Genomic DNA, 24,023 nt, shown 5'->3' on the forward strand with positions numbered 1-24,023 from the left:
CTTGTGACCCAAACCAACAAAGGATCACAAGGAAGTAAACCAGTCTAGATTACCCATAATTGACCGGCTCAAATTAATAAGGTCAATAGACCGTCTCACTGGGAGTTGAACTTGTAACTTGGGGGTTACCAATAGTCAGACCAACTTGATTAGGGTTGTTGTCGCATCTAACAATTCTTAGAATAGAGGGAATCTGTGTTTCTATCACAAAACACAGTTTTATGATGACAAAAAGCTCACAGAAAAAACAAGTCAATCTATTCATGTTAAAGATAGGTCTACTAGTGATGGGACTAATTCTGAGGTTCTGCTAGCAGTGATGGGACCAATGTATAGCAAAACTAAACGAACAAAGAAAAACACTGAAACAAATACAGGAAGTAACCACAGAATGTGATGGCTTTATTCAGGGAGTACCTCCAAAATTGTACAAGTCTAATTATTAACCCTTCTACCAAAACCCTCTAAAAGACAAAAATACTAGAATCAGACTGTGCACATGCAACGATGCATGAATACATGATCACATCATAGTAACAGAAAAGTTGGCACACTTCTTACATGTTCATACTTACTCTGGTGAAATGCAGTGTGAGGAAGATGAGATGGGGGTATTTATGCCAAAAGCCGACTCCCATGATTAGTGATTGATGCATTCATATTAGCGAGAACATGAGTGTATGTTTGGTGGTCAGGTGTGCTCTTGAAGTTTGGAATGAAGTCAGAGAAAAATCTCAGCACAGCAGCTAGGTGTTGTGAATTATTAGAAGCACAGGCAGCTTCTAGAAATAATGAAGGGCGCACAGTACTCACCTGAAAATCAACCATAAAGTTAGCCAACTTTTAACCAATTATCGGTAGCATCAAAACATGGCTACCACAAGCAATATGTATACCATCAGAAGCTCGTGTGGCGTTATTATTGAAAGCCACTTTGATGGGCTTTCAAGTTCATGCAATTTGCAACAATATAAAATGTAAGGTTTTTGAATCTCTAATTGCTCATGGGGAACTATTACCTTCTTTTTCCGTGCATACTGCAAGGCATCAAGATAGTTTCCATCTTGCACACGTTGCAAGACATAATCCTCGTGTAGTTGGAGCTCCCTAAGCATATCTAGGCCCAATTTCCTTGTTTGGAAATTCTGTCGACCTGATTCTAATAATTGCCTTGCAACTTCCTTTGAGGGCTCAATGATCTGCAATAAATTAAATCAGCTTTGCAACTAGATACAAGATGAATTTAACACTTTGAACATGTATTGGGTTTAGGGAGGTACGGTTACCTTATTCATGATGAATAATCCAATTTCTGCATAGCGTTCATTCCGTGCCAGCAATTGTATCATCAAACAATATATATTTAGAGGTACTTTTAGCTTTTCAGAATTAGCACTGGAACAATGAAAATGAAGAAAACACTATTAGCCAAAAATATATATATACAACTTCAACTGACAAAATTGAGAAACAGACAAATGTTTAACATGCCCTAGAATTTGAGAAAAGAGAAAACCAGTTTGTTTCCACTTATGATATTTAAATAACCAGAAGGCAATACTTTCTATCAGAGACAATTAGAAGATTAAATGGTTAACATTCTCTTATTTTGGTTGCATAAGAAACTGGGTCACAAACATTACTACCTCAAAGATATTTCAGCTTAACCATGGATGTGTTAATTCTTTAACAGAAGAAGGGCAGCCACTTTATTAGAGAATAGTGCATTTGGAGATTCCTGAACAAGAGCAAAATACCTGCGAAGGACTTCAATGATGATTGCAACCAAGTACGAAGCATCTCCTGCCATCTCTTCCTCAACAGGGGCAAACACAAAATTATATAGATCATCTAATGAAATTGCGGCTGAAGTCAATCGAGATTCTTGTTGCTCAGGGACATTAGCATTTAATGGGGTGCTACATGTTCCAACAATTTGAGACTGTGCAGCTGATGAATGCACTTCAGGCCCCACCAAAGTTGAAGAATCAAAATCTTGAAATTCACTTCTTTGTGTTCCATAGCTAACATTATCCTCAGAGCCAGAAGGTGAAGCTTTCATCTTTTGCTGCATGGAACTTGTGCTTTCATCTTTTGCTGTTTTCATTTTATCCTCAACAGCTGTCTTTGTGTTAGAACCACCAGAAGTTGAAGCTTTCTCTGCTTTAGTTCCCTTGTGATAATTACCAGTTTTTAGTGAGGACATGTAAGAGGTAACTAAAACATCTATTGCTCTAGCAACCACTGGTACAGGTCGTCGTTCAAGAATAATGGTGCGTGCAATTGATAGACACAGCTGTTTAGCCTGAAATTACACATGGCAAATGAAAGACAGTAATATTAGGGGAATAAAAAGTTTTATATAGCTGTAGGAAATTAGGAATAATTCTTGCCCATACAAGAGGATTAAAGCCATGCATATGCACAGGTCACTCCCATAAAAGTGAGATTTCATATGCCACATTTATACTTGAAAAACCTAGTTAGGCTGGCCATAGGACAACTGGTTGATGGGGATAACAGACCAGTAGAAAATGCTTGGTTATCAATCAGACCAGAATAACTTGGCTGGTTTAAAAGAGTGAATGTAAAGATTCTATCAGTCTACCTTATTGGCAGGTTTAAAAGAGTGAATGTAAACATTCTATCAGTCTACCTTATTTGCTTCCAATTTCCTTCTCTGTAAAAATTCAAGGACTAGTTGCACTTCAGAGCTGCTGGCAGAAATGGCCTGGCAATATCAACATTGTAAGATAGCAATAGTAGGTCACAACACAATGTGTAAGGCAATGAAAACTTACCTCTAGATCTAAGTAGACTTTCCATGACAACCCATTACCAGTATCACATATAAAATCAGGAACAAGAAAAGTCCAGTCATCTCCATACATGATTTTTTCAGCATTGCTCAACTCTTTTTCCTCTGACGCTTCACTCTTTTGGCACATGGACTGAGAGGTTGCATCATTACTTTTTGACAAACCTCTCATCAATAGAGGAAGAGGTGAAGAAACCGGTGCATGAGAATCCACAAATAAATCATATATGATGACTACTTTTGCATCCATTTGATGAACAAGCAATACATTGTCAACCACATTCACAGCAATTCTGTTGGAATAAATGGGGAAAGAACCCTGATAGTACAAAGTATAATTACCAAAGACTATTTAAGATTTGAGAGTATTGTCAAGTTATGACTAACAATAAAGATAAGCCAACAACTTCTTAAAGCATTTTACTGCTACATCTAGAGAACTTTTAGTACTATAATTTCTGTAGCTTAGCACAAAGCTACCTGAATAAAATAAGAAAAGCAAAATGACAGTGATGAACTGCGAGGGTTCTTTTGAAGAAATTGCCTACGCTTTTGCTGGAATGGCTCAACAATAGAAATAAAGGTCTGGGTAACGTGCCAATCACTAATTCTAGGAGTTTGCAAAGAGTATGGACAAAGGATAGGAAGCACAATCATCCATGGGAATCTGCTTTACTACAATTTTGTTTCTTCCCAAAGTATATTGCAAAAGTGTTTTAAGAAAAGTAGATTTGTGCCTTCTCGTTTAGATGGAGAGGTGTTCTTCACTTCTCAAGGAATTAAGCTATGGCCCTTCATTAATACTGCAGCATGTTTTTGGCTATGGTTCTATTTATTCTTTCTGTACAACTGGGCTTTTTTTTCCCAATCTTTAAAAACATTGTAACAAAAGTCAAGCTGGTACTCTTTTATTAATTTACTGAGAGGAAAATAGACACAATTACCATTATAAGGGAATAACTAGCAAAGTCAAAAATGCCATAACTGGAACCAATGCTACTTTGAAGCTTTGGCAAGAACTCACCTGTGGTATCACAGCATCCCGATAAAACCTGTATGAGTGGAGCAGCATTGCTACTCTATCCACTTGCAGGCAGTAAATCCTACCATAACTGTGATTGCAAAGGAAATCATAATTTCCTTATTTAGTTTAGTAAAAAAATAAAAGAAAAAAAAAAACTCAAAAGCCATTAAAAAATTCACAACTTACACAGTGATAACACGCACATCTTCAGCAGCAAGGATGGGCACATTATTTGCCTCAGATTTTGCCATCGCCATCTCAAATCTTGGCAAGCGGATTATTCCCATGGAAGAAAACTGTAAGAAATAGAATCCAAACTAAATATACAGAAGAGAAGGTACCATGTGATCAAGCCATCAAAGGCAATTACCTATCACCGAGGGTGAAAACACATTAATATAATAATATTAGTAACACAATATGTAATTACCTATCCGTGAGCACTGAACAGTTCTGAAAATGTTCTTATCTAAAAAAAATGGTTCAGCTTTGAAGTAGTATTTATAGTTATGGAAGCTCAAAGATACATCTCTCATGTTGAAAAAATATAAGGTGTGTTCTAACTTCACGTTTTACTCACCCATTAAAGCCCCAAAGTTGGAATTGCATGATGCCAAATCTCAAAAAGACTTTATAATGTAGAATATCAAGATGAAAATGACAAGGTTCAATGAAACTTAGACTTTAGACCATCCTAAAGAAAGGCTGAAAATGCTAAAACAGAAACGTGCACATTCACTATCCTGATTAATTTCCATTTGCTAGCATCATTCACTACATTTTCACAAAAATTCTGATATTGATTTTACAAGAGATATAGTATCTCATCCATGGTATCCAACAGAGAGAGAGAACAAAACAAAAGTTGGAAAGGCAAATAGAGAAGACTAGAAACAACACCTGATATCCCTTAAAAGTCTTGCATTGCATTCCTGAAGCAAGAAGCACTAATCTGCTCTCATGTGTGTAGACATACCAGCTCACGGTCTGTTTCTTTGTCTCCACCAAAGTAAGTGACTTTGATTCAAAATTATACAAGAATAATTCCAATCCACTGCAGTCAAATTTTATTTCAGACACTAAATACAGCCACAATATTGAAACGCACACAAACACACAAACAAGCTCATGCGCAATGAAGGGATAGACAATGCCATATTGTTAATGCCAGCTACATCAATGCATTTTCTTCATAGTCTCATGAGATTTTGTTTGCAAAGGATATAACTGAAGAACCTAAATTAGCATTTAGTAATCAGGCTCCTTTTAACTAATAAAGAAGCAGACTTATAAAAGACAATGTTCTTCTTAGTTCTTATAAGAGTTCATGTTCACATTTCATGGATAAAGATTCATTCCATGCAGAGAGTAAATTTTAAAGATTCATAACCTGTATCATCCTATGGCAAAGCATTCAACAAATTAATTGCAGAGTATGGACTGTTGTGGTTAGACTTTAGAGTACACCATAACAATGTTTTACATTCCCATCACTTGCTGCCACAAGTTAATATGTGCAATAGCTCAATCAGTGAAGTTATTTTGAAAAGGTTCAATAATTAGCTACTGCTGGAGTTTTCTCGTCCATGAGAGTTGGGAAGTCCAGAATTAACCTTCGATATACATGAAATTAGAATCTGAGAAAGAATAGAAAGGGTAATTTAGAGGATAAGAAGAGAAACTTTTGTCCCATGTTTTCCTAATAACCTATAAATCATTTTATTTTACTTAGCATTGGCAAGTCCACAATCATCTTCTTCCTGAAGTATACCAACTTGACTTCAATGATTAAACATCTTCCTTTGCAATTTAAAACATAAAAGTAGAAAAAAGAAAGTCGAAGAAGAGAATTTTGGATGCATACCTTGTTTTAACAAAGACAATATCACATGTTGGACAATCTGTCCAAAAGAATCCCAAAATACTTTCTGATTCGGGTTTACACTTCTGACTAAAAATATCCCCAGTTTCTCTGTGCAATATTTGAACCTCATGTGCAGATCTTTGGATAGCCAAAAGCTTCGAATCTAAAGAATATCGAATTGACAGCACAGGGCCTACTCCTATTGCTTCAGAAGAGGGAGCAACATGAGGATTAAAAGGAGACATTTTCCATGAGAAGACCTACAATAAAATTCACATTCAGTCCAATGAAGAGAGATAGTATCAAATGTTCACATAGAAAATCATGTGCACGTATGTCAAATGCCAATAAATTTACATGTATATGCAAATGAAATTCCATCATCACTATGCAAGCAAATTACCCGGCCAGATGTAGGAGCAATTAAATGTTTGGTCCCATCATCGTAAAATAATTCTCTAGATCCAGGTACTTTGCATCTTAAAGGAGGATAGTTAATATACACATGTGAGAGAGCACCAGAACCACCAAAACTAGGAGGGTGAGGACAAGATGTTTTTGCAGCCATATTCCTGCTCCTGATCTCTAAGCTTTGTGGAAACTTTGGCTAAATGAAGAAGTACAGAACTCAGAACACCTAAACTACTGGATCCACAGAGACAAAAGTAAAAATGAATATTACACATATAACTATGAGATCAAAATTTGGTTTAACTCTAACAAAAGCACAGTAGATCAAACCTTTTACACTTGACTCAATCAACAACACGGGGGGCCAGCTGCACTCGATGCACAATACAACATTGATATACATGTTTATGACTTTCTTCTTAGCTGTACATCAACAGGAAATATGTAAGTACAACTTCCCGCAGGAATTGTGAAATAACTGGGTGGGTCAAAACTGTATGTGTCAATATCCAATTAAAAACAAAAAAAACAAAAAAAAACATGCACTTTCCCTTGAGATTACCAATATTGGGAAATCATACCGTATTCTGCATGCAGTGCCTTAATGCAAGGAATTCTTTTGAGCACATGTCACGCTCAACTTCTGGAACCTTTGCTGCAACACAACTGCCGTACTCTTTTGCCTGGGAGAAAGATCAAAGATGAAGTAAAATTAAAACTATGAGATGCTGCTATACTTTTTTCACATCTACGAATCCACTACAAAATGCTGTCATAAATCAAAAGTGACAAAAATAATCAAAAGAAAACTAGCAAGTAGAATATTTTTTATCCCACATCATACTATTCATTAAAACAACTTTTGGTTATAGATTGTACTGAAATTGTATAGAATCAGAGCGGCATTTCTGCACAATTACATAAACCACAAATTCCTCTTCTCCAGTTAACTATAAAATCAGAACGTTAGCTGCAAAACAAACCTGAGCTGCACAGTTCGTCAATATTCTCTTGAAAACTGAGACGGTATTAGCACTATGATTCTTGTCTTTCATTATCGCATAACTGCAAGTAAAATTACTGATCCTAAAAGACGAACATAAATTACGGAGTGCTGAAATCAACTAAATGCAAGTATTTGATCAAATTAACTGCAACTTTAACATAATAAATCAAAATTTTAGGAAAATCAAGAGTTAATGTGTGAAAGTACCATCGATTTGAAGAGAATTTTCATCGACGAAGAAGCTCCCAGTCCTCAGAGACTACCTAACTCTCTTCGGTCCTTCAGGTTGTTGATCACGCTAGATGAACTGTTTGGGCCATTCATAATACAATTGGGCCGGACTACAAAATGCTAACTCGCCCTGCCTTAGAGCATGGGCCAGCCTATCAAAAAATTTCAATATTTATTTAATTAAAAGGTTATTCAAAAACTAAAATAATTGGATAATAAATAGGGCAATTTATATCCTACACCACGGCACGCGTTGTATTGTGCGCCCAGATGCAAAACGACGTCGTTTCAATTTTTTTTTTTTTTTTTAATTTCGCTACCCAGTGTTTGACAGTTAATTTCTCTTAAAAAAAAATTCTCATGTTCAAAAATGTACATAATGTTATACATGAATGTACATAATTGTATAACAAAATATACATACTATTTTTTAAAAGATAATACACATAATCTAACATAATACATAATAAACATAAACTTTTAACATAATACACAAAAATTTCCTGATTCGGATGTACATATTTGTATAAAAAATGTACATAATAAAAAATATACATAATTGTATGAACAAATATACATAATTACAGCAACTTCCTACTGCGTCTCACAAAACGACGTCGTTTTGGGAGGCACGCGATGCACAGTGGTACGCGCGCCGTGGTGTAGGGTATAAGGATTGAAAATAGTTTGTATAGTTTAAACAATATAATGCACAGTTTTAAAGTCAATAATGAGCCTAAATAATCCAAAACAATATCAGTACAAAGTTTAAAAACTCAAAATACTAAAATTTAAATATTTTTATATATATATACCAGGACTATGTGGTCTAATGGTATCCGGGTTGGACTTCCATTTGGAAGATTATGAGTTCGAGCCTCAGTGGAGGCGTTATTGGTTCTTTGTGTTTCAGTAGGTTGAGAAAGTATATGAGCAGATATTACAATGTAATAGAGCCAGTAGCATTCAAAAAAAAAATATTTTTATATATGTTTTTATTAATATCGATGGATCAGCATACCAAGCTTACCCTAGGCGCGTTTAAGGTAATAGTAGCATACCAAGCTCACCCTAGGCGCGTTTAAGGTAAAACTATTACATTTGCTTGGAGGGATTTTAAATTCCCTTCTCACCTAATTCCAAAGGTCATTAAATTCCGTAGTTTGGTTGGAGGGAATTGTAATTCCATAGAATTGCAATTCCTCCATTTTCATGGAATTAAAATTCTTTAATTCCTGGAAAAAAAAAGATAGTGATGAGTCAAAATTACCCCTTTTTTTTTTAACTTAAAATTAATGTCTAGCAACAATAATGAACATTTTTGACTTTATACTACTTATTCCCATGTATATCAAATATTGAAATTGAAATTCCCAATAATTCTATTCCTGTCAACCAAACACTGGAAATTCCCACTTTATTCCCAATAATTCAACTCTCATCATTTCCCACATAATTCCCCCCTCCAACCAAACGTCCTATTAGTTCTAAATATACAATCTACACCTACACCAAAGCTCGAACCCTAAATCTCCCACATTAGAGAACAACTGGATACCAATGGATCACAAGCCACTTGGTAACTATTAGCATATATAATGGTGAGGAATCTAGCATACACGTTGATTAATTTCTCTATAGATCACTTTAACCATACAATTTGAGGTTCGACTAATTAAGAAGCTCACACAAAAAAAGGACCAAATTACCCTCCAAGTGGTTGGGGTATTTTTGGGCAGGACCACATATATGTGATAATAATGGGAGTTGAGGCAATGTTGCTGTCTTACTACTGAAGGCAACAAGTACCGCAAGTCCCACCGCCAAATGTGCGTCATCGACTCCATCCATCCATATAACATTTGGGATATTAGTATTTTGTGCATCTATTGAAGGGGAAAGTTCATATTGTTTGAGGATATCCTTGAGGTGGGTTTTTACGGTTTATACAATTTAATTTGGATTGTTCTTCTGATATATTCAAAAAAGATTTAATATTATGACTGATCAAGATATCATAAAATTATGTAATTGTGTCTCCTCATATATAATAATATAACTTGTAATAAATAGAAGAACAGTATATGATGTGATGACTGATTGCAATTTCTTGTGTCGTCCATACATTTACAAACTAAGCAATAGGACCTACCGATCCAAGGGGAGAGTACTATTAGCTAGTGTGAATTTCCAATTTGCATAGCGAAAAAACACCTTACTCAAGATTTTGTTTGTAGTTGTACTGAAAAGGATGACTGAGGGGATGAAACATGATTTTCATATTAAAAACTCAGGAGTTTGATTTTTGTTAAGATCTTTCTGGTTGAGTTCGTGGTCTTCCTAGCAGCATATGCATGAACCCTCTTGTGTAATTTGTAAACTATTATATATGAGCGAAATTTATTTAGTGCACACATCTGAATAATGATTGCGAGTTTCCTTCCTCACACAATATAATAAAATATGTGCAAGGTAGTCAAATGTTCTTATTACTATTTAATTGTCATCACTAAAAGGTCATATCGAGTAAGATAATGTTAGGTAATATTGTAATAAGTGTATATATAAGAATGAAATGATGGAGGTGTCATATGCGGTGACAAGCATGCATGGCAGGAGAAACAAACATATATGCATGTACGATGATGGAACATCAAAATCCTCTCTAAATCTAAGGAAAGTGATATGTCACCGACGCTTCCGCTTTGGAATTCAATGAATTGAATCGTTCATATATATATATATGCTTCCTTCTTGTTAGTTCATATATATTGGAGCAACTATATATTAGCAATTCAAGATGTTTAATTTATGTAGGAACCCCAGAGGTTATTTCCACACTGTTGCTGATGAGACTCAATCTTTGATCATTCTTTCAAATTTCACTCTTATGGCCAGTTGAGCTGCTCGTGCAAGCTGCATATACATATACACATATATAGAGAGAGATCTGAGAGATTAGGCATTTAAGCAATTAGAAAATTAAAGCCAAAAGCATAAAACCATGTCCTTAAAATTTGTTTGTTTTTCCACACAAATAATTAGGTTTGTTAGTAAGGTGACATCTTTGATTAACTCCACCTGGGACATATGTCACATCATCGTCAGATCATCTTCTTCATGCTGCAGCCACTTGAAACTTTGAACGTGGGCCGGGGCAAAACCAGATTAGTCAGCTTTCCCTCACCTCATTGCTGCACTACACATGCATACATATATTTTCTTTCAGAATTAGGGTTTTGATTATGATATATGCAGCAGCTTTTCTTGACCGCTCGTATCTATACGAGTAATATTACATATACTCTCATTTTTTACTTTATTGTATACTCTATACTAACGCAATATATTTTGATTTCTGATCACAATTTTAATTCTTTTGTTTTCTATTTCTCCAATAAAATTTAGACAAGTGGATCCCAGAGAGTTTTACTCTCTTAGAGTATTTATTATCATTTTCCTATCCATATAAATATAACAATAAATAATCAAATGATACAACATCTTTATGTGAAACTGTGAGACACAACATGAATGTACACAGTCTACTACAGGAATGCCCGCACAAAGACTAAAGTGTGTAATTTGCCCAACATGAACGCATATAATCTAGTGTGTGCGCATTTCTATAGTAAATTTTGTGCATTCATGTTGTGTCTCATAATCTCACGGAAAGATGTTGTCTCACTGGATCATTAGTCTATATTGAGAGTATAGTGGAATATAATTGAACTAACACCTTTCATGCATATATCTCCATTAGCTAGTTTGAAAATGATTTAATGGTCCCCTCCATACCTCTTAGCTATGGTTTTAATGGGAAAGAGTTGAAGGGTTTGTGTGAAATGATTGCTTTAATTTTCATATTCTTTCAACATTATATAGTTTATGAGTAATTAAATAATCAAAATATTAAAGACAAGCGACTATACCACGTAGTATTCACATCCACATCTATAAATGGGTCATCCAAAAAGGATGCCTTCTTGAAAATCCAAAAACAATGTAACATTATCCATTCTCTCATTGGTGCATACTATAATATTCCTTTTATGAAGAAATAGTGACTTTCCATACATTTTAAACTATCAATCAATATCAAGAGTAGTGAAATTCTGCACGTATTTTGTAGTTGTAAGATTCTCATGGCTTTGAAGGCAGCTAAGAAATACAGTAAATTAAAACTATAACGATTACTATTATTACTATTGTCAAGGTCGTTTAGTCTCCATGCGCGCGACGCGCCCTAAACTTAAATATTTAGATTTAAAATCTGATATTGTAATAACCCTAAATTTTAAGTCACTTTCTGTGAAAACTCTTACCGTTCCAGCAATGCTCGGTAGTCATATCAATTATAATTATCCGGCATGCATCCCCATTGTACCCATAAGACCATTATTCAATTCTATAAGGTAACTCTAGCTTCGGTCCCCCACCCCCCACCCCCCATGATAGCCCATTATATTGGCTACAATATAGATACATACATGTGTTTGTACATTCACATTCTTGCTCACCCCCTCCTTCATCCCTTTTCCTCTCTATATTTCAACTTCCAAACTTCACACACTAAATTAAGATTAACTTATTTAATTATTGTTTTAGTGATTAACAAGCTAGATAAGACCGCTGGTACGAGGTATATTACTTACATACGACGACATGGATACGGCTACTCGCGACTTCATGAACGTCGACTCCTTCTCTCAGCTGCCCTTTATGCGTCCGCCGCCGCCGCTGAAGGAGAAGCCCATTAGGCTCTTCGGGCGAGAATTCGGCGGCGCTGACCCGGCGGCAGTGACCGACGCGGTAGGGCATAATAATGAGTATAACGGCGGGGGAATAATAATGAGCCATCGGAGATTTGAGTGCCAGTACTGTTGCCGGAACTTCCCCACTTCTCAGGCCCTCGGCGGCCACCAGAACGCCCACAAGCGCGAACGCCAGCACGCCAAACGGGCCCACTTCCACTCCCCGGCAATGATCATCGCCGCCGGCGCCGGCGTCTCGAATTACCGCCTCCTCCACTCCGCTCCCGCGCCGGCGACTCCTCCTTTCTTCCCGACTGCCGCTAGGGTTTACGGCAGCCGTATCGCCGCCGCCCACGGTGCTGCTAGTCCTTACTCTCAAACTCCGATCGATGGGAGTCCACTGCCCCTATGGCGGCTCCCGACGGTTCAACATAATTCTTCTTCATCTCATAACCACCGTTTAATGCATCCGCCGCCGTTGTTAGCTAACGCGCCGCCGTCTGTGATGGCGATGAGTAGCCCTAATGCGCGACAAATCGGGCGGTACGGGTTTGAGCCAAAACCAAGCGTGAAAGATCACAACGTGAGTTTAGATCTACGCTTGTAAATTCATCTTTTTGTTAAGAGATAATTTTAAGTTTTAACTTTCTTTCTTATCTTAATCTAAGTGGTTATTTTCTCATAAATCAAAGAGTTATTAGTTAATATATACATATTTAATGTAGCCAAAATGTGTCCATCTTATGAAAACAATATATGACATTTCGTGTTATCGTTCACAATAATTCTTTAATTTAAAATTGAATTATTATATGTTATAGAATATTATTTATTTGGAGAAACTCTTTCCACGTATGTTGCTCCGATATGATCCAATGCATTCACAAGGCTCAAATTTTAAACATTATTTTCACTTGTATTACAAGCTATGATGGAGCTAAGACATACAATGAGCCCTAATGTATTGTGTGGTTAAGTGATTGACTAATCTAAAAAAGAGTTAATAATAACTTTGCCTAAATTACGGGAAAACAAGGAACAAGGAAAGGGCCGGGAAAATGGGAAACTCATGATACGAAATAATGCGTGAGAAAAGTATAAATATAAATAAATATTAGTGTATATTTTTAAATATTTTTCTTTAAATATGTATAAATATTAGCATCCCGCCATTGAACACATAGTGCAGGCGGCTATGCAAGTATTTAATTAAAAAATTAAAATTGCGCATTCACTACTCCCTATAGCTTTTTGGTATAGTGACGAGCGTTAGTTCGAGGCTAGCTAGTAGTTGTCATTGGATTGTTGCATATTTAATTTACTACCAGTTGTAACTTTTGGCCTAATGCACTAACCAGTAACCACCATATATAAAGTGCGGGCCGGGTTCAATTCTTAGCCAAGGAGGGTAATTGTGGACGTACACTTATGTGTGTATGAACAAGTACTTCTAAACTTATAGGCAGTTGAGCCAATTTCAAAACTTACCGTTTTCACTTTTTATCAAGACTTTCAGATAAGTAGAAATTATCGAGATTGAAGTTGAAGTGCAACATTTTTTGACATGATTACTTACATGGGATTGTGCTAGAGATTTGTTGTGTCTGCAGCACAACTAATTAGGATAGCTAAATTAAGTATAAATGGGCAGTTATAATTACTACCTGCGGCAGGTTGATTAGATCAGATTTGTGTCGTCCAACGTGTGTATATAGTTTGGGTCCAGACAAACAGACCAAACCTCTGCACCAGGCTAGTACTATATATAAATACGCCACGGTTCAGCTCTCTCTACCTGTGCGATGCATGTGCTGTGTTTTACTATAATTGTATGCTTCCATCATATAAAAGTTAAAACTATTTCTATCATTTTGTTTCTGATGACGACTATGCTGTTTTTTTTTTTTTTTTTTTACTTGGTTGATATTTATCCGATCCGTTTGTAAACAATTATAAGCAATAACTACATAAATCTTAGTAAAGACTCACACATTTATACTAATCATGTTCGTGTCAGATAGAATCTCAAAGGGTGGCAAAACAATCACTTCTTATGAGTTTTGAAGTAGTTGCATTCTTAAGGCTCAAATCCAAGACCCGTGTTTAAGTTAAAAGAGACACACATTAGATATGATGAGCTAATTAGTTGTATATATGATTCATCAAAGAAATTGGGATAGATAGATCTGGATCCACATGCATACCTGAGAGTGGTGGACAAGTAGTGTAATAAGTATGATGTGGTGAAGTGATAAGGACAGGAGTTAACCTACGGCAAGTGGTGTTTGTACGATCACCATCTTATAATTGACCTCTTTCCCACCGTGTCTCATATCATCATGTAACACTACCATCACTTTGAAGGACGACACCAAATTAACACATATAAAAGAAATAAAAGAAAACTACCCACCACGTAAGTACGCTACTACTTGTGATGAGAAATTCTGCATGCCCTACTTGAAGAGTTGAAGGTGTGCTACATATATATGAAGTTCGATTATCTTATTATGATCGACTTTAGTCGGCAAAAGATCATAATGAGATAAATTAATCAGTCTAAGATGTAGGTATGCTACTCCGTATAGTATTTGTGTATAGCATTTGAACTTCTCATTTCATCCACAATGTGCCTAATATGATATGATGAGTTAGTTATAATCTGATCCATTGGTTAAAAGTAGGTATTTATAAGCTAGTATAGAATCATATGTTCAAGTTTTAACAAAAACAATGTCAATATTAAAAGTATTAACGGAATATTAGTGATAGGTTATACACCTGGTCGGGCTTTGACCACTGACCTGTTCCTGATTTGTTCCGAGCGAAGCTGACCGGTCTGAGTGTCACCTTTGCCTCCCAACCGATATCTTTCCCGACCTCTGTTCCGCCCGTCTTCTACCGAGCTGCGTGAGGCCTTGGCTTCACGTAGCCATACGTGTCAGGGTTTGATGCTCATGGAGATACGTATACGCCACGTGGTCGCCATGCCAGTGGCCCGGACTGTGTTCTCCGTCTATAAATACCCGCATTTATTATGGCAAGGGGGACTTTTGACGATTCTGGAACAGCTCCTTATTAGGAGGGCCCGACCATAACCTTGCAGGTGTTGAGCCATGGCGATCGGTCTAACTACTAGTCTATGCGAATTAGTACTATCAATTAGCCCAAATTATTTTGTGGACCAAGTCCACCTTGCAAGGTGGACCCGAGTCCACATAATAATTTGGGGTCAATAAGTGGACCATAAGTTAATTGGGCTCATCCGATGATATGGGCCAGCATGTTAAGCTCTTGGAAATCATCTGCAAAAATCTGTTTTTGGGCCATCAGAAATTTGACATGAAAATGGGCCATAGCCCATTTAAACCCAAAGTTCGAAGTCCATAAGCTATCCGGTCCATTGGCAATCGAAAACCCTAATCCTCTTATAAACTCCAGCTAGGGTTTTCAGAGGCGTTTTATCAATCTACACACCAGGAGCTGAGCAGCCGGAGAGCAGAGACGAAGGAGCTAAAATGCCGGCCGGTCACGGTGTAAGGGCGCGGACGAGGGATCTCTTCTCCCGTGGATTCAGGAAGCGCGGAACTATCCCGCTGTCCACCTACCTCCGGATCTACCACGTCGGAGACTATGTCGATATCAAGGTCAACGGCGCCGTGCACAAGGGCATGCCGCACAAGTTCTACCACGGCCGCACCGGTCGTATCTGGAATATCACCAAGCGCGCCGTTGGCGTTGAAGTCAACAAACAGGTATTTCCCTTGCTTGATTAGCTCTGCGTCTTAAGAAATGATGTCTGTATACTCCATTTTAAAGATATATTTTAGCTAAGCCGTACGATTCTATATATATATGATGCTTGTATCTACATCTTTGATGATAGTTATACCAGGTTCAGTTGTTTTGCGGTTTTGCCTAATCGAAATAAAGGTGATTGAAGTTGAAAAACAATAGGACTTCATGAACCAGCAGAATTTCACTTGATAGCAGAAAATACATTGCCTCCAGAGGGCCAACTTTGTGCTTTTTATAAAAAAAATTTGAACTTTGAATGTTTTAGTGTTTTAGTTGAAAGATGCAGTATCTCAATTAAGTAATGAAGATCAAAATCATTTTATTATATTTATGTACTTCATGAGCTTTAAAAGGTGATGAGTGTATCAGAATTAGTTATTGGAAGTCTGACAAAGAAATGCCAAGCAATAGCAATATTTTGTTGGTAATATTCTAGGAATTATTTATTTCTTGTGCAATGGTAGTTTTGTTTTAACTAGGGAAGTAATTGCATTATGTTATGTAAATATTCCTAAGAAATTGTGGTTTGCATGACCAAAATCTTAATGTGAGCAATCCTTGCATTTCCTTTCTGATTGATTTGACCAACTTTCTCTTGATTTGAAAGTTAAAAGAGCAATCTTTGTAGCTAATGTAAGACTGAGTGGGCTATTCCTTGTGTCCTATTTAGTTGCTATTTCTATTTTTACTTCATGCATAAGCTGATTGTATCTTTTTTGCCTTACTAGTTTGTTTTCTTTACTAGGAAGTTTAAAGAGCCTTCTTTGCTGCTAATCTACATTAAGTGTGCTCTTCCCTGTATCCTATATAGTTGCTATATCTATTTTTATTTCATGCATAAGCTGATTGTATCTTTTTTGCTGTACTGGTTTGTTCTCTTTATTTGGAAGTTTAAAGAGCCTTCTTTGCTGCTAATCTACATTAAGTTGTGCTATTCATTGTATCCTATGTAGTTGCTATTCCTCTTTTTATTCCACACCTGTTCTGATTGTATGTTTTTTGCCATACTGGTGTGACCACAGGTTGGGAATAGGATCATCAGGAAGAGGATCCATGTCCGCATTGAGCATGTTCAAGCTTCCAGGTGCACCGAGGAGGTCAAGGAAAGGATCAAGAACAATGATCGGCTCAAGGCCGAGGCGAAAGCCAGAGGTGAGGTGATTAGCACAAAGCGGCAGCCACAGGGTCCCAAACCCGGTTTTATGGTGGAAGGTGCCACTTTAGAGACGGTTACACCCATCCCATACGATGTGGTTAACGATCTCAAGGGTGGATACTAAGATGTATCTTTTATGAGAATAGTTAATCAGCGTTTGATGCCTTCTTGGAATTTTGTTTTCAACTCGCCTTCTTTTTGTACTACTTATTTATTGAACAATATAGCCTTTGCACTGAATGAATGGCATGATATTCTCAATGAAGTGTTGATTGTGGTTGTCCGGATCATAGTTTGATACTTTGATCTGATCAAAATTGTAGTTTTATTGTTATTATTATTTGTTTAGTAAGGTTTAGAAGTAACAATGAGTGAAAGATGAGACTTGCAATAAACAATGAGTGAGTTAGATTGCGTTGGAATAGGTTGTTGAATAATGAATTTCATAATGTGGTTAGGTAGTGAGAGTTGAAAATAGGTTCAATAATGAATTTCATAATGGTTGCTAGCTCACTACCACTGAAGTACTGAAACAAACAATCACCAAATTGGCAATAATATAATCTAAACTAGATGTTTCTATTTAAAGGCATTTCAGGTGCCGAATGCAATAGATTTGTAGAGACGTTAATGTAGATTAGCAAGTAATAATGTGATTTGTCAAAATGGGGATTGAAGAGAGCTATCAATTGGATCAATGCCAAATAGAAAACAAGTAGACCAATGGGACCTGTGGACAACTTGGCTGGAGCACGATTGGGTGGTTCGGATACCAATGGTTAAACTGAAAGAGACTCGCGTCATCTCATCCATACATCAAATATATATGTTACTGATATATATTGGTGAAGAGATATTATTAATAAAAAAAAATGGTGGAAGAAAATGAATGTAATTGATGATGTTGAGGTGGATAAAGTGAATAATATAGTTGAATGCGTCATTAGCGTGATATGAACCAAAAACGCCGCCACACGAAACCTTAATTTACATTATACATCACGATGAATCATCATCATGCAAACTTGTTTCAATAACACGATTCTAATCTGCCAATACAATCAAGTTTCCTCCTGCCCGCAATGTGTTCATTATAAATTAAATTCGCAGATAAGACATGCATTATATTATATTAATCAACACATATGAACTAATCAAGTAAACTAAACATCCTGCCCGATGGGTAGTCTCAAAATCTTGTGTTTTCTGTTGTGTTTGATGGTTGGGGGTGTAAGTTCAGACTTTGCGCAAGACAAAAAGCGATGCCAGGACCAGTTGATTGGTCTGTCGCCTTGTCTCACTTTTGTGAGTGGTGATGCTAAGTTTCCGACCACGGCTTGCTGCGACGAGATCAGGAAGGACCTGAAGAAAACGAGGTTGTGCCTGTGCGTACTGGTGAAGGACCGAAATGAACCGGGGCTTGGGTTAAAGATCAATGGCACACTGGCCCTCAGTCTCCCTTCCCTTTGCCGTGCTCCTACTAATGTCTCCGAATGCCTTAGTAAGTCTTTTAAAGAGTATTCTTATTGGAAAAAAAAATGGCACTTTTAGTTTTTGTCAGAATAAAATGCTTATAGTGAATGTGTAATTGTATTTTCGAGGGTAGGGTGTTAGACTTGACCCTTTTCGACTTCTGCACAACAATCCTTCTAGTCACATATTGCTGGATTTTGTCCTTTACCAACATCTGTCCAACAGTTTTGCTCGACTGTTATGTCACTTATGGTTAATTTTAAAAAAATTTAGTCATGATTTATTGTTTGAAGAGTTGGTAGGGAGTCATTTGAAATTAGAATTTTTGGAAGGTTTGTTTTGGAATTTTACCCACAATCTATCGTCAAGAAAGCTTTAGCCACTCCCTTTAACTTTTAAAAATCTTAGTTTTGAATGTTTTTTGTTAGCAGAGACCAAATTTGCAACTGTTTAACTAATTGAGGGACTATATTTCTTAAAATTCACAATAAGAAACTAAATTGTATAATTTACTGAAGGATCAAAAGTGTAATTTTCTTGATTTAGCTGAGTACCAAGTACTCCTTTTGAAGAATCTAATTTAGGGTAAAATCTCACCTCCTTGTGTTCTAAAATGTTAAAAACAGTCATTTATCGGTGGCAAGTTACCCAGTGTATATCTTCGATAGTGACTATAGATTTTCTTGTCATCCAAAAAAATTTAAATAAAAAAGACGCTAAAAACATAGTGAAATTTAGCTCTTGAAGCTTAATTAATTCCTCTCGTGTATGTCTCAGCGCTTCTGCACTTGCCTCCAAACTCCCCAGATGCTAAGATTTTTGAAGAATTCTCCAGCAGCTCAGTAAGTGGCAATAACACAAGCACAGGAGGTAACTTATTGCCTTTCTTAGTTACCTTTTTTTAGTAACAAATTCTACTATAAACTCTAACTCTCAACTGTTGTGTGTTTTCAATTTATTGGTGGCTATAGATCTCAATGCAAGTTCAAGCACAGCATTGTTCAGAAAGAGATGGATTGATCTGTTGCAGGCTCATGCCGGGTTTTCCCTTTTGCTTCTGATAGTCACCTTCATCGGTGTTCTCTAAGAAAAATAAAAAACTTGTACGACTTGTATAATAAGTTACAGGGATGTCTGTGTTTACTTGAATTCTCCAGTTTTTCATTTCTCTATATATAAATACATAAATACTTTCTTGTTCAAGAAAGAAGGATTAAATCCAAGAATCCTCTAAACTAATGATTTCTAATGGCATATAAAAGATAGAGAAGACAATAAAGCTAATATAAGTCTGGTGATTAAACCTTTATATAAGGTATAAAAAATGTACAAAATTACCAAAAGATCAGAAAGGCATTCATGCTCAGCAGATTTTCCATTGGCCTGATGAATTTGCTTACAACCAAAATGCCCAATTCACCTTCCGAGTTTAGAGCATGATCCAGCAGTAATGCCCGTTTTCTGAAACCTGAACAGCTGATTCAAACCATTGTTCTGTTCAGATGTTCAGACAGGTCTCGCGTGGGACTCGTTGGCTGGCTTTGAGTTCACAAGTGGTTGTAATGCCTTGACAACAATTGTCATATTTGGCCGAAAATCTGCCTCGTATTGAACACAGAGTGCTGCAACAGCTGCCAACTGAGAGGGGGGGGAGACAAAACCGATGAAAAGTAGAGAAAAACATCAGGCAGATCTTTAGAAAACAATTGTTTTTTTTTTTTACACAGAAATGTGGTATGGTCTTACTCTAAGATTGCCAGAGAATCAGAGATTACCTTAGCCACTGCCTTTGGGGGATATTCATTATTTAGCTTGGGATCCACACATTGTTTCACTTTATCTTCACTCAATCTTGGAGTGGCCTGCAGAAAATCAAACAGAAATTAGACTCATTTGAAATGTGGATATTATGTTTTGTATCAACAATCGACAATTGAAGGATGTGTTCTGTCTCAACATGGATGTACCCATGTAACAAGACTCTGTTGACCCTTAGGCATTGTATGATCTACTGGCTTCCTCCCTGTCAAAAGTTCTAAAAGAACGACTCCAAAACTGTAAACATCACTTTTTTGAGTAATCTGACCCGTCATTGCATACCTGAAAAAGAACACAAAATCCTTGACTGCAAGCTTAGGTTTGTTTAGGCTCCTACTGTAATGTAATGCTCTTTCTATGATACTGGAAAGGAGAGGGAAACGAGGATTACTCAGGCGCATGATAACCGAATGTTCCCAAGACTCGGGTTGAATGCAACCGAGCTGCTGTGTCAGATGACTGGTTTGTCAAGTTAAAATCTGCAATCTTAGCATTAAAATCATCAAAGAGTAACACATTGCTGGACCTAACATCGCGATGAACAATAGGTGGCTGATTTTTTTCGTGTAGAAATTCGAGCCCTTTCGCTGCTCCAAATGCTATCTTCACCCTCTGACCCCAGGTAAGAGCTGGACCTGGCGACGCACCTTGTACACCTTTCCTGCCTGCAACCAGACATCCCAAGAACCAACAATGATGTCACAAGACAACAAATTTGTGCTTTTGCAACTATCTAGAACTAATAAAAACAAGGATATATTTATAGAATAATCATTAGCACACCGTGTAACACATCGTGCAAAGAGCCCAATGTTGCAAACTCATAGACAAGAATACGATTGTCCTCCTCCAGGCAATAACCGAGAAGCGTTGCAAAATGATCACACTTAAGTCTTGAAACCATTGATAACTGCATAATAAGAAAAAAAGGAGCAATGTAAGGATTTGGCATTGATCAAATAACAAATAAAAAATGGGCATATTTAATTTACCTGTGCTGCAAAGTCAGAATCTGGCTCGGATGTAGAACTGGTATCCAACTTCTTAATGGCCACTAGCTCCCCAGTGCTCAAAGTCGCAGAAAAAACACGGCCATATGATCCTTCTCCTACCAAAGCTTCTTGCCCAAAGTTATTGGTCAAACTATTCAGCTCATCCAATTCCATAGCAGGTATCTCTATTGGTAGAACTTTCTGGGGAGCTTCACCTCTCCCACCCCCAGCTCCCTTTGGCTCTCCTCCCCTATCACCTGCAACAATATCCCAAGGAACAAAACATCTCAACCAACAACAAAAATGAAGAACTTTTTGCATGCTGCATCTCAATCCCTTATTTTTTTTTTAGTTTGGAGGAAAACCTGCAACCATTATCCGAGGCCTAAGAGTAAACCTACCTATGCGGCAAAGGACCACAAAGAGGTAAACTAGCCTAGGTTGACGGCCAATAGGCTGCTCTGATAGAGAGTCAAACTTGTAATCTTGTGGTTACCTAATGACCAACTTAATAGAGGTTGCCCCATTCCAATCCAGAAAGAGGTAAACCAGCTTATACCCAAATCAATAAAGTTAATAGGCTGTTCTTACTATGAGTCGAACTTGTAACCTCGTGATTACCTAATCAACAGCTTGACCAACTTGATTGGGTTGCCCAATTTCAATCCCTTTCCACTTTATCCAACAACTTTTGATTATATTATCCTATTTCATTTCCCAAGCAAATTAAAATTAAAAAAAAAAAAAAGTGTTGGTAGGCGGATACATACCACCGCCAGCGCCACCGTAGGGGTTGCCGCCTCTAGGAGGGGCAGTGCTTTGGTTAGCCGGTGGACCGCTATGGCTATCCTCCTCAGAACCCCCACAGCAGAACATTGTTCAGACCGCAACCTTAGGATAGAGTATGGCAATCTTAATTAACCGATCCACATGAAATTCAGAATTTAGCACACCGCCAATCCAAATCCAACTCCTACAACGCCAAATTTCCAGAAATCAATCAAAAACAAAATCAATGAATCGAATGGAATCGAATGAAATCGAATCCTTACCGAAAACTGGAAGGAACGACGAGCGGAAGCCGAAACGGAGTTGTTTGGGAGAGAGAAGAAAGAGAAGAAGAAAGAGGATGATTTTCCTGTTTTCTTCTCCCCTTCTCTCTCTGTCGTCTCTTTCTCTCTCTTTCTTTCTTTCTTTCTCTCTTTCTCCCTCTGTCCGTTCGAAGGAAGGGAAGAGGCAGAGAAGTTTTTTTTTAGATTATAGCGGGAAACTCGCTTCCTCCCCTTTTAACCGATATAACTAACTCTCTCGCACGTTTATCTTCAATTCTACGTGCCTCCCTTCACCTCAATTACAATCGTGCAAATTGCTTTTGAGGTTGTAACTTGTAACCTCAAGTTTACATTCACAAATTAAAGTATACAAATGATTTATAAATATTGAGGATAGTAATTGATGTATTGATATTTGATAGAATAAATTTTTGTTTTTTGAAAGGAATCAAATCGGTATATATCAAAAGCTGAAATAGAGTTTGGAGAAATAACATTTTAATACATAATAGTAAATTGACCAAAAGCTGTAGAAGCTAAAGTATGAACTAGTAAATTAAACACAATTTTAATTAATTCTTTTATAATTGGATCTGATAGTGTTAATTGCCACGTAGTGCGGTAATTAAGTAAATATGAGACCAATTAAAACAAGTAAATAACTCTTATTGATCACAGTAAAGGCCCTAAGTACAATCTAAATGGTTGCTCTGAGTATCGACTGACTGCGGTCGGGATTCTCTAATAACAACCTATCGATCGTCCAAAAGTCCCCCACACTGTCGCTATCGCGGGTATTTATAGCCGCGGAGCCGGAGACACAAATCCGGCCGTCCGGCATGCTTCCCACGTAGCAACCACGTGTCGCCTCCCCGGGTGCCCTGCCTGTCGATGCGTGGAGCCGCCACGTGTTCCTCGTCAGCTCTTTCGCTAAAGGGCTACCGCTCGGTGATCGACACTGCCACTCGGGTAACACCCGGTCGGATCCCGACCGGATTCTTCACAAGAAACCCGACCTGTTACCTGCAAAGACAAGAAGAAAAGGACGAAGGCACACCGGTCGGGGTAACGCTATGTCGGTCAGGATATTCCCTACCAGGATCGATAATTAATTAAAATATGTAACGTCACTTTGGTAAATGTTAGAGACCGTTTGTTTTATATTGTATTTATTGTACATGAGCTTGATAACAGTAATATATTCATAGATAATCAATTTTTTGTGCAAATTAGTTGACAATATAAGTTGATGTTGGATTCTTATCAACTATTATGAGGTTGTTTGGCATGTCCTGATAGTTGAATATGTTGAAGTGACTTGACAAGGTGCATTATTTATAGTTTATTTACACTTTATTTTTTCACCTAAGGAAAAAAAAAACATGTCAAAGTGACATGTGATAGTTGTATTTCTTAACGTTTAATATATTGATTATTCATACATTGCTCATTCTGTGTGTTATGGGATGACAATTGAGGTATTTCTTATCCTAAAGGGGTTTCTAAATGCAAGAGCGAAGTCATAAAATTTCTTCAGTGGGTGCAAATATTAAAATATAAAAACGACATATTCAAAGACCTTTCATATATATGGAGGAGGGGGGCAACTGTCCCCACTGTAGCTCC

The 24,023-nt window shown here is 37.2% G+C and overlaps 5 protein-coding genes across 7 annotated transcripts; 3 read left to right on the top strand and 2 right to left on the bottom strand.

Annotated features, from left to right (window-relative positions):
* Nucleotides 1–333: 333 nt before the first annotated feature.
* On the bottom strand, nt 334–7,419 carry LOC109182208 (uncharacterized protein C18orf8). 2 transcript variants are annotated; one of them, XM_019332313.1, is made up of 15 exons: nt 7,331–7,419; nt 7,101–7,182; nt 6,699–6,800; nt 6,448–6,540; nt 6,110–6,351; nt 5,707–5,966; nt 4,743–4,896; nt 4,029–4,138; nt 3,843–3,930; nt 2,802–3,137; nt 2,657–2,731; nt 1,758–2,305; nt 1,287–1,395; nt 1,020–1,199; nt 334–813 (listed from the first exon to the last, which is right to left on the bottom strand). In XM_019332313.1, the coding sequence occupies exons 5-15, from the start codon at nt 6,272–6,274 to the stop codon at nt 616–618; spliced, it is 2,223 nt and encodes a 740-aa protein (XP_019187858.1). In that variant the 5' UTR covers nt 6,275–6,351; nt 6,448–6,540; nt 6,699–6,800; nt 7,101–7,182; nt 7,331–7,419; the 3' UTR covers nt 334–615. The 2 variants fall into 2 exon arrangements, with proteins under 2 accessions (XP_019187858.1, XP_019187857.1); XM_019332312.1 differs by having other exon boundaries at nt 7,101–7,203.
* Nucleotides 7,420–11,728: 4,309 nt separating this feature from the next.
* LOC109181348 (zinc finger protein GIS-like) lies at nt 11,729–12,780 on the top strand. 2 transcript variants are annotated; one of them, XM_019331098.1, is made up of 2 exons: nt 11,729–12,145; nt 12,179–12,780. In XM_019331098.1, the coding sequence occupies exons 1-2, from the start codon at nt 12,020–12,022 to the stop codon at nt 12,713–12,715; spliced, it is 663 nt and encodes a 220-aa protein (XP_019186643.1). In that variant the 5' UTR covers nt 11,729–12,019; the 3' UTR covers nt 12,716–12,780. The 2 variants fall into 2 exon arrangements, with proteins under 2 accessions (XP_019186643.1, XP_019186642.1); XM_019331097.1 differs by having other exon boundaries at nt 11,730–12,780.
* A 2,761-nt stretch (nt 12,781–15,541) lies between these two features.
* LOC109182365 (60S ribosomal protein L21-2-like) lies at nt 15,542–17,343 on the top strand. Its single transcript, XM_019332528.1, has 2 exons — nt 15,542–15,863; nt 16,929–17,343. The coding sequence occupies exons 1-2, from the start codon at nt 15,627–15,629 to the stop codon at nt 17,184–17,186; spliced, it is 495 nt and encodes a 164-aa protein (XP_019188073.1). The 5' UTR covers nt 15,542–15,626; the 3' UTR covers nt 17,187–17,343.
* Nucleotides 17,344–18,200: 857 nt separating this feature from the next.
* Nucleotides 18,201–19,704, top strand: LOC109181033 (protein YLS3-like). The gene is made up of 3 exons (XM_019330785.1): nt 18,201–18,563; nt 19,313–19,405; nt 19,507–19,704. Exons 1-3 carry the CDS (start codon nt 18,242–18,244, stop codon nt 19,620–19,622), a joined length of 531 nt encoding a protein of 176 aa, XP_019186330.1. The 5' UTR covers nt 18,201–18,241; the 3' UTR covers nt 19,623–19,704.
* A 118-nt stretch (nt 19,705–19,822) lies between these two features.
* Nucleotides 19,823–22,671, bottom strand: LOC109181032 (probable protein kinase At2g41970). Its single transcript, XM_019330784.1, has 8 exons — nt 22,398–22,671; nt 22,116–22,318; nt 21,346–21,602; nt 21,137–21,263; nt 20,745–21,018; nt 20,503–20,635; nt 20,311–20,397; nt 19,823–20,173 (listed from the first exon to the last, which is right to left on the bottom strand). Exons 2-8 carry the CDS (start codon nt 22,219–22,221, stop codon nt 20,042–20,044), a joined length of 1,116 nt encoding a protein of 371 aa, XP_019186329.1. The 5' UTR covers nt 22,222–22,318; nt 22,398–22,671; the 3' UTR covers nt 19,823–20,041.
* Between the last annotated feature and the right edge of the window lie 1,352 nt (nt 22,672–24,023).

Source organism: Ipomoea nil, unplaced genomic scaffold (assembly GCF_001879475.1).
Source record: "Ipomoea nil cultivar Tokyo-kokei standard unplaced genomic scaffold, Asagao_1.1 scaffold1043, whole genome shotgun sequence".
In the NCBI taxonomy this organism is placed as follows: Eukaryota; Viridiplantae; Streptophyta; class Magnoliopsida; order Solanales; family Convolvulaceae; genus Ipomoea; species Ipomoea nil.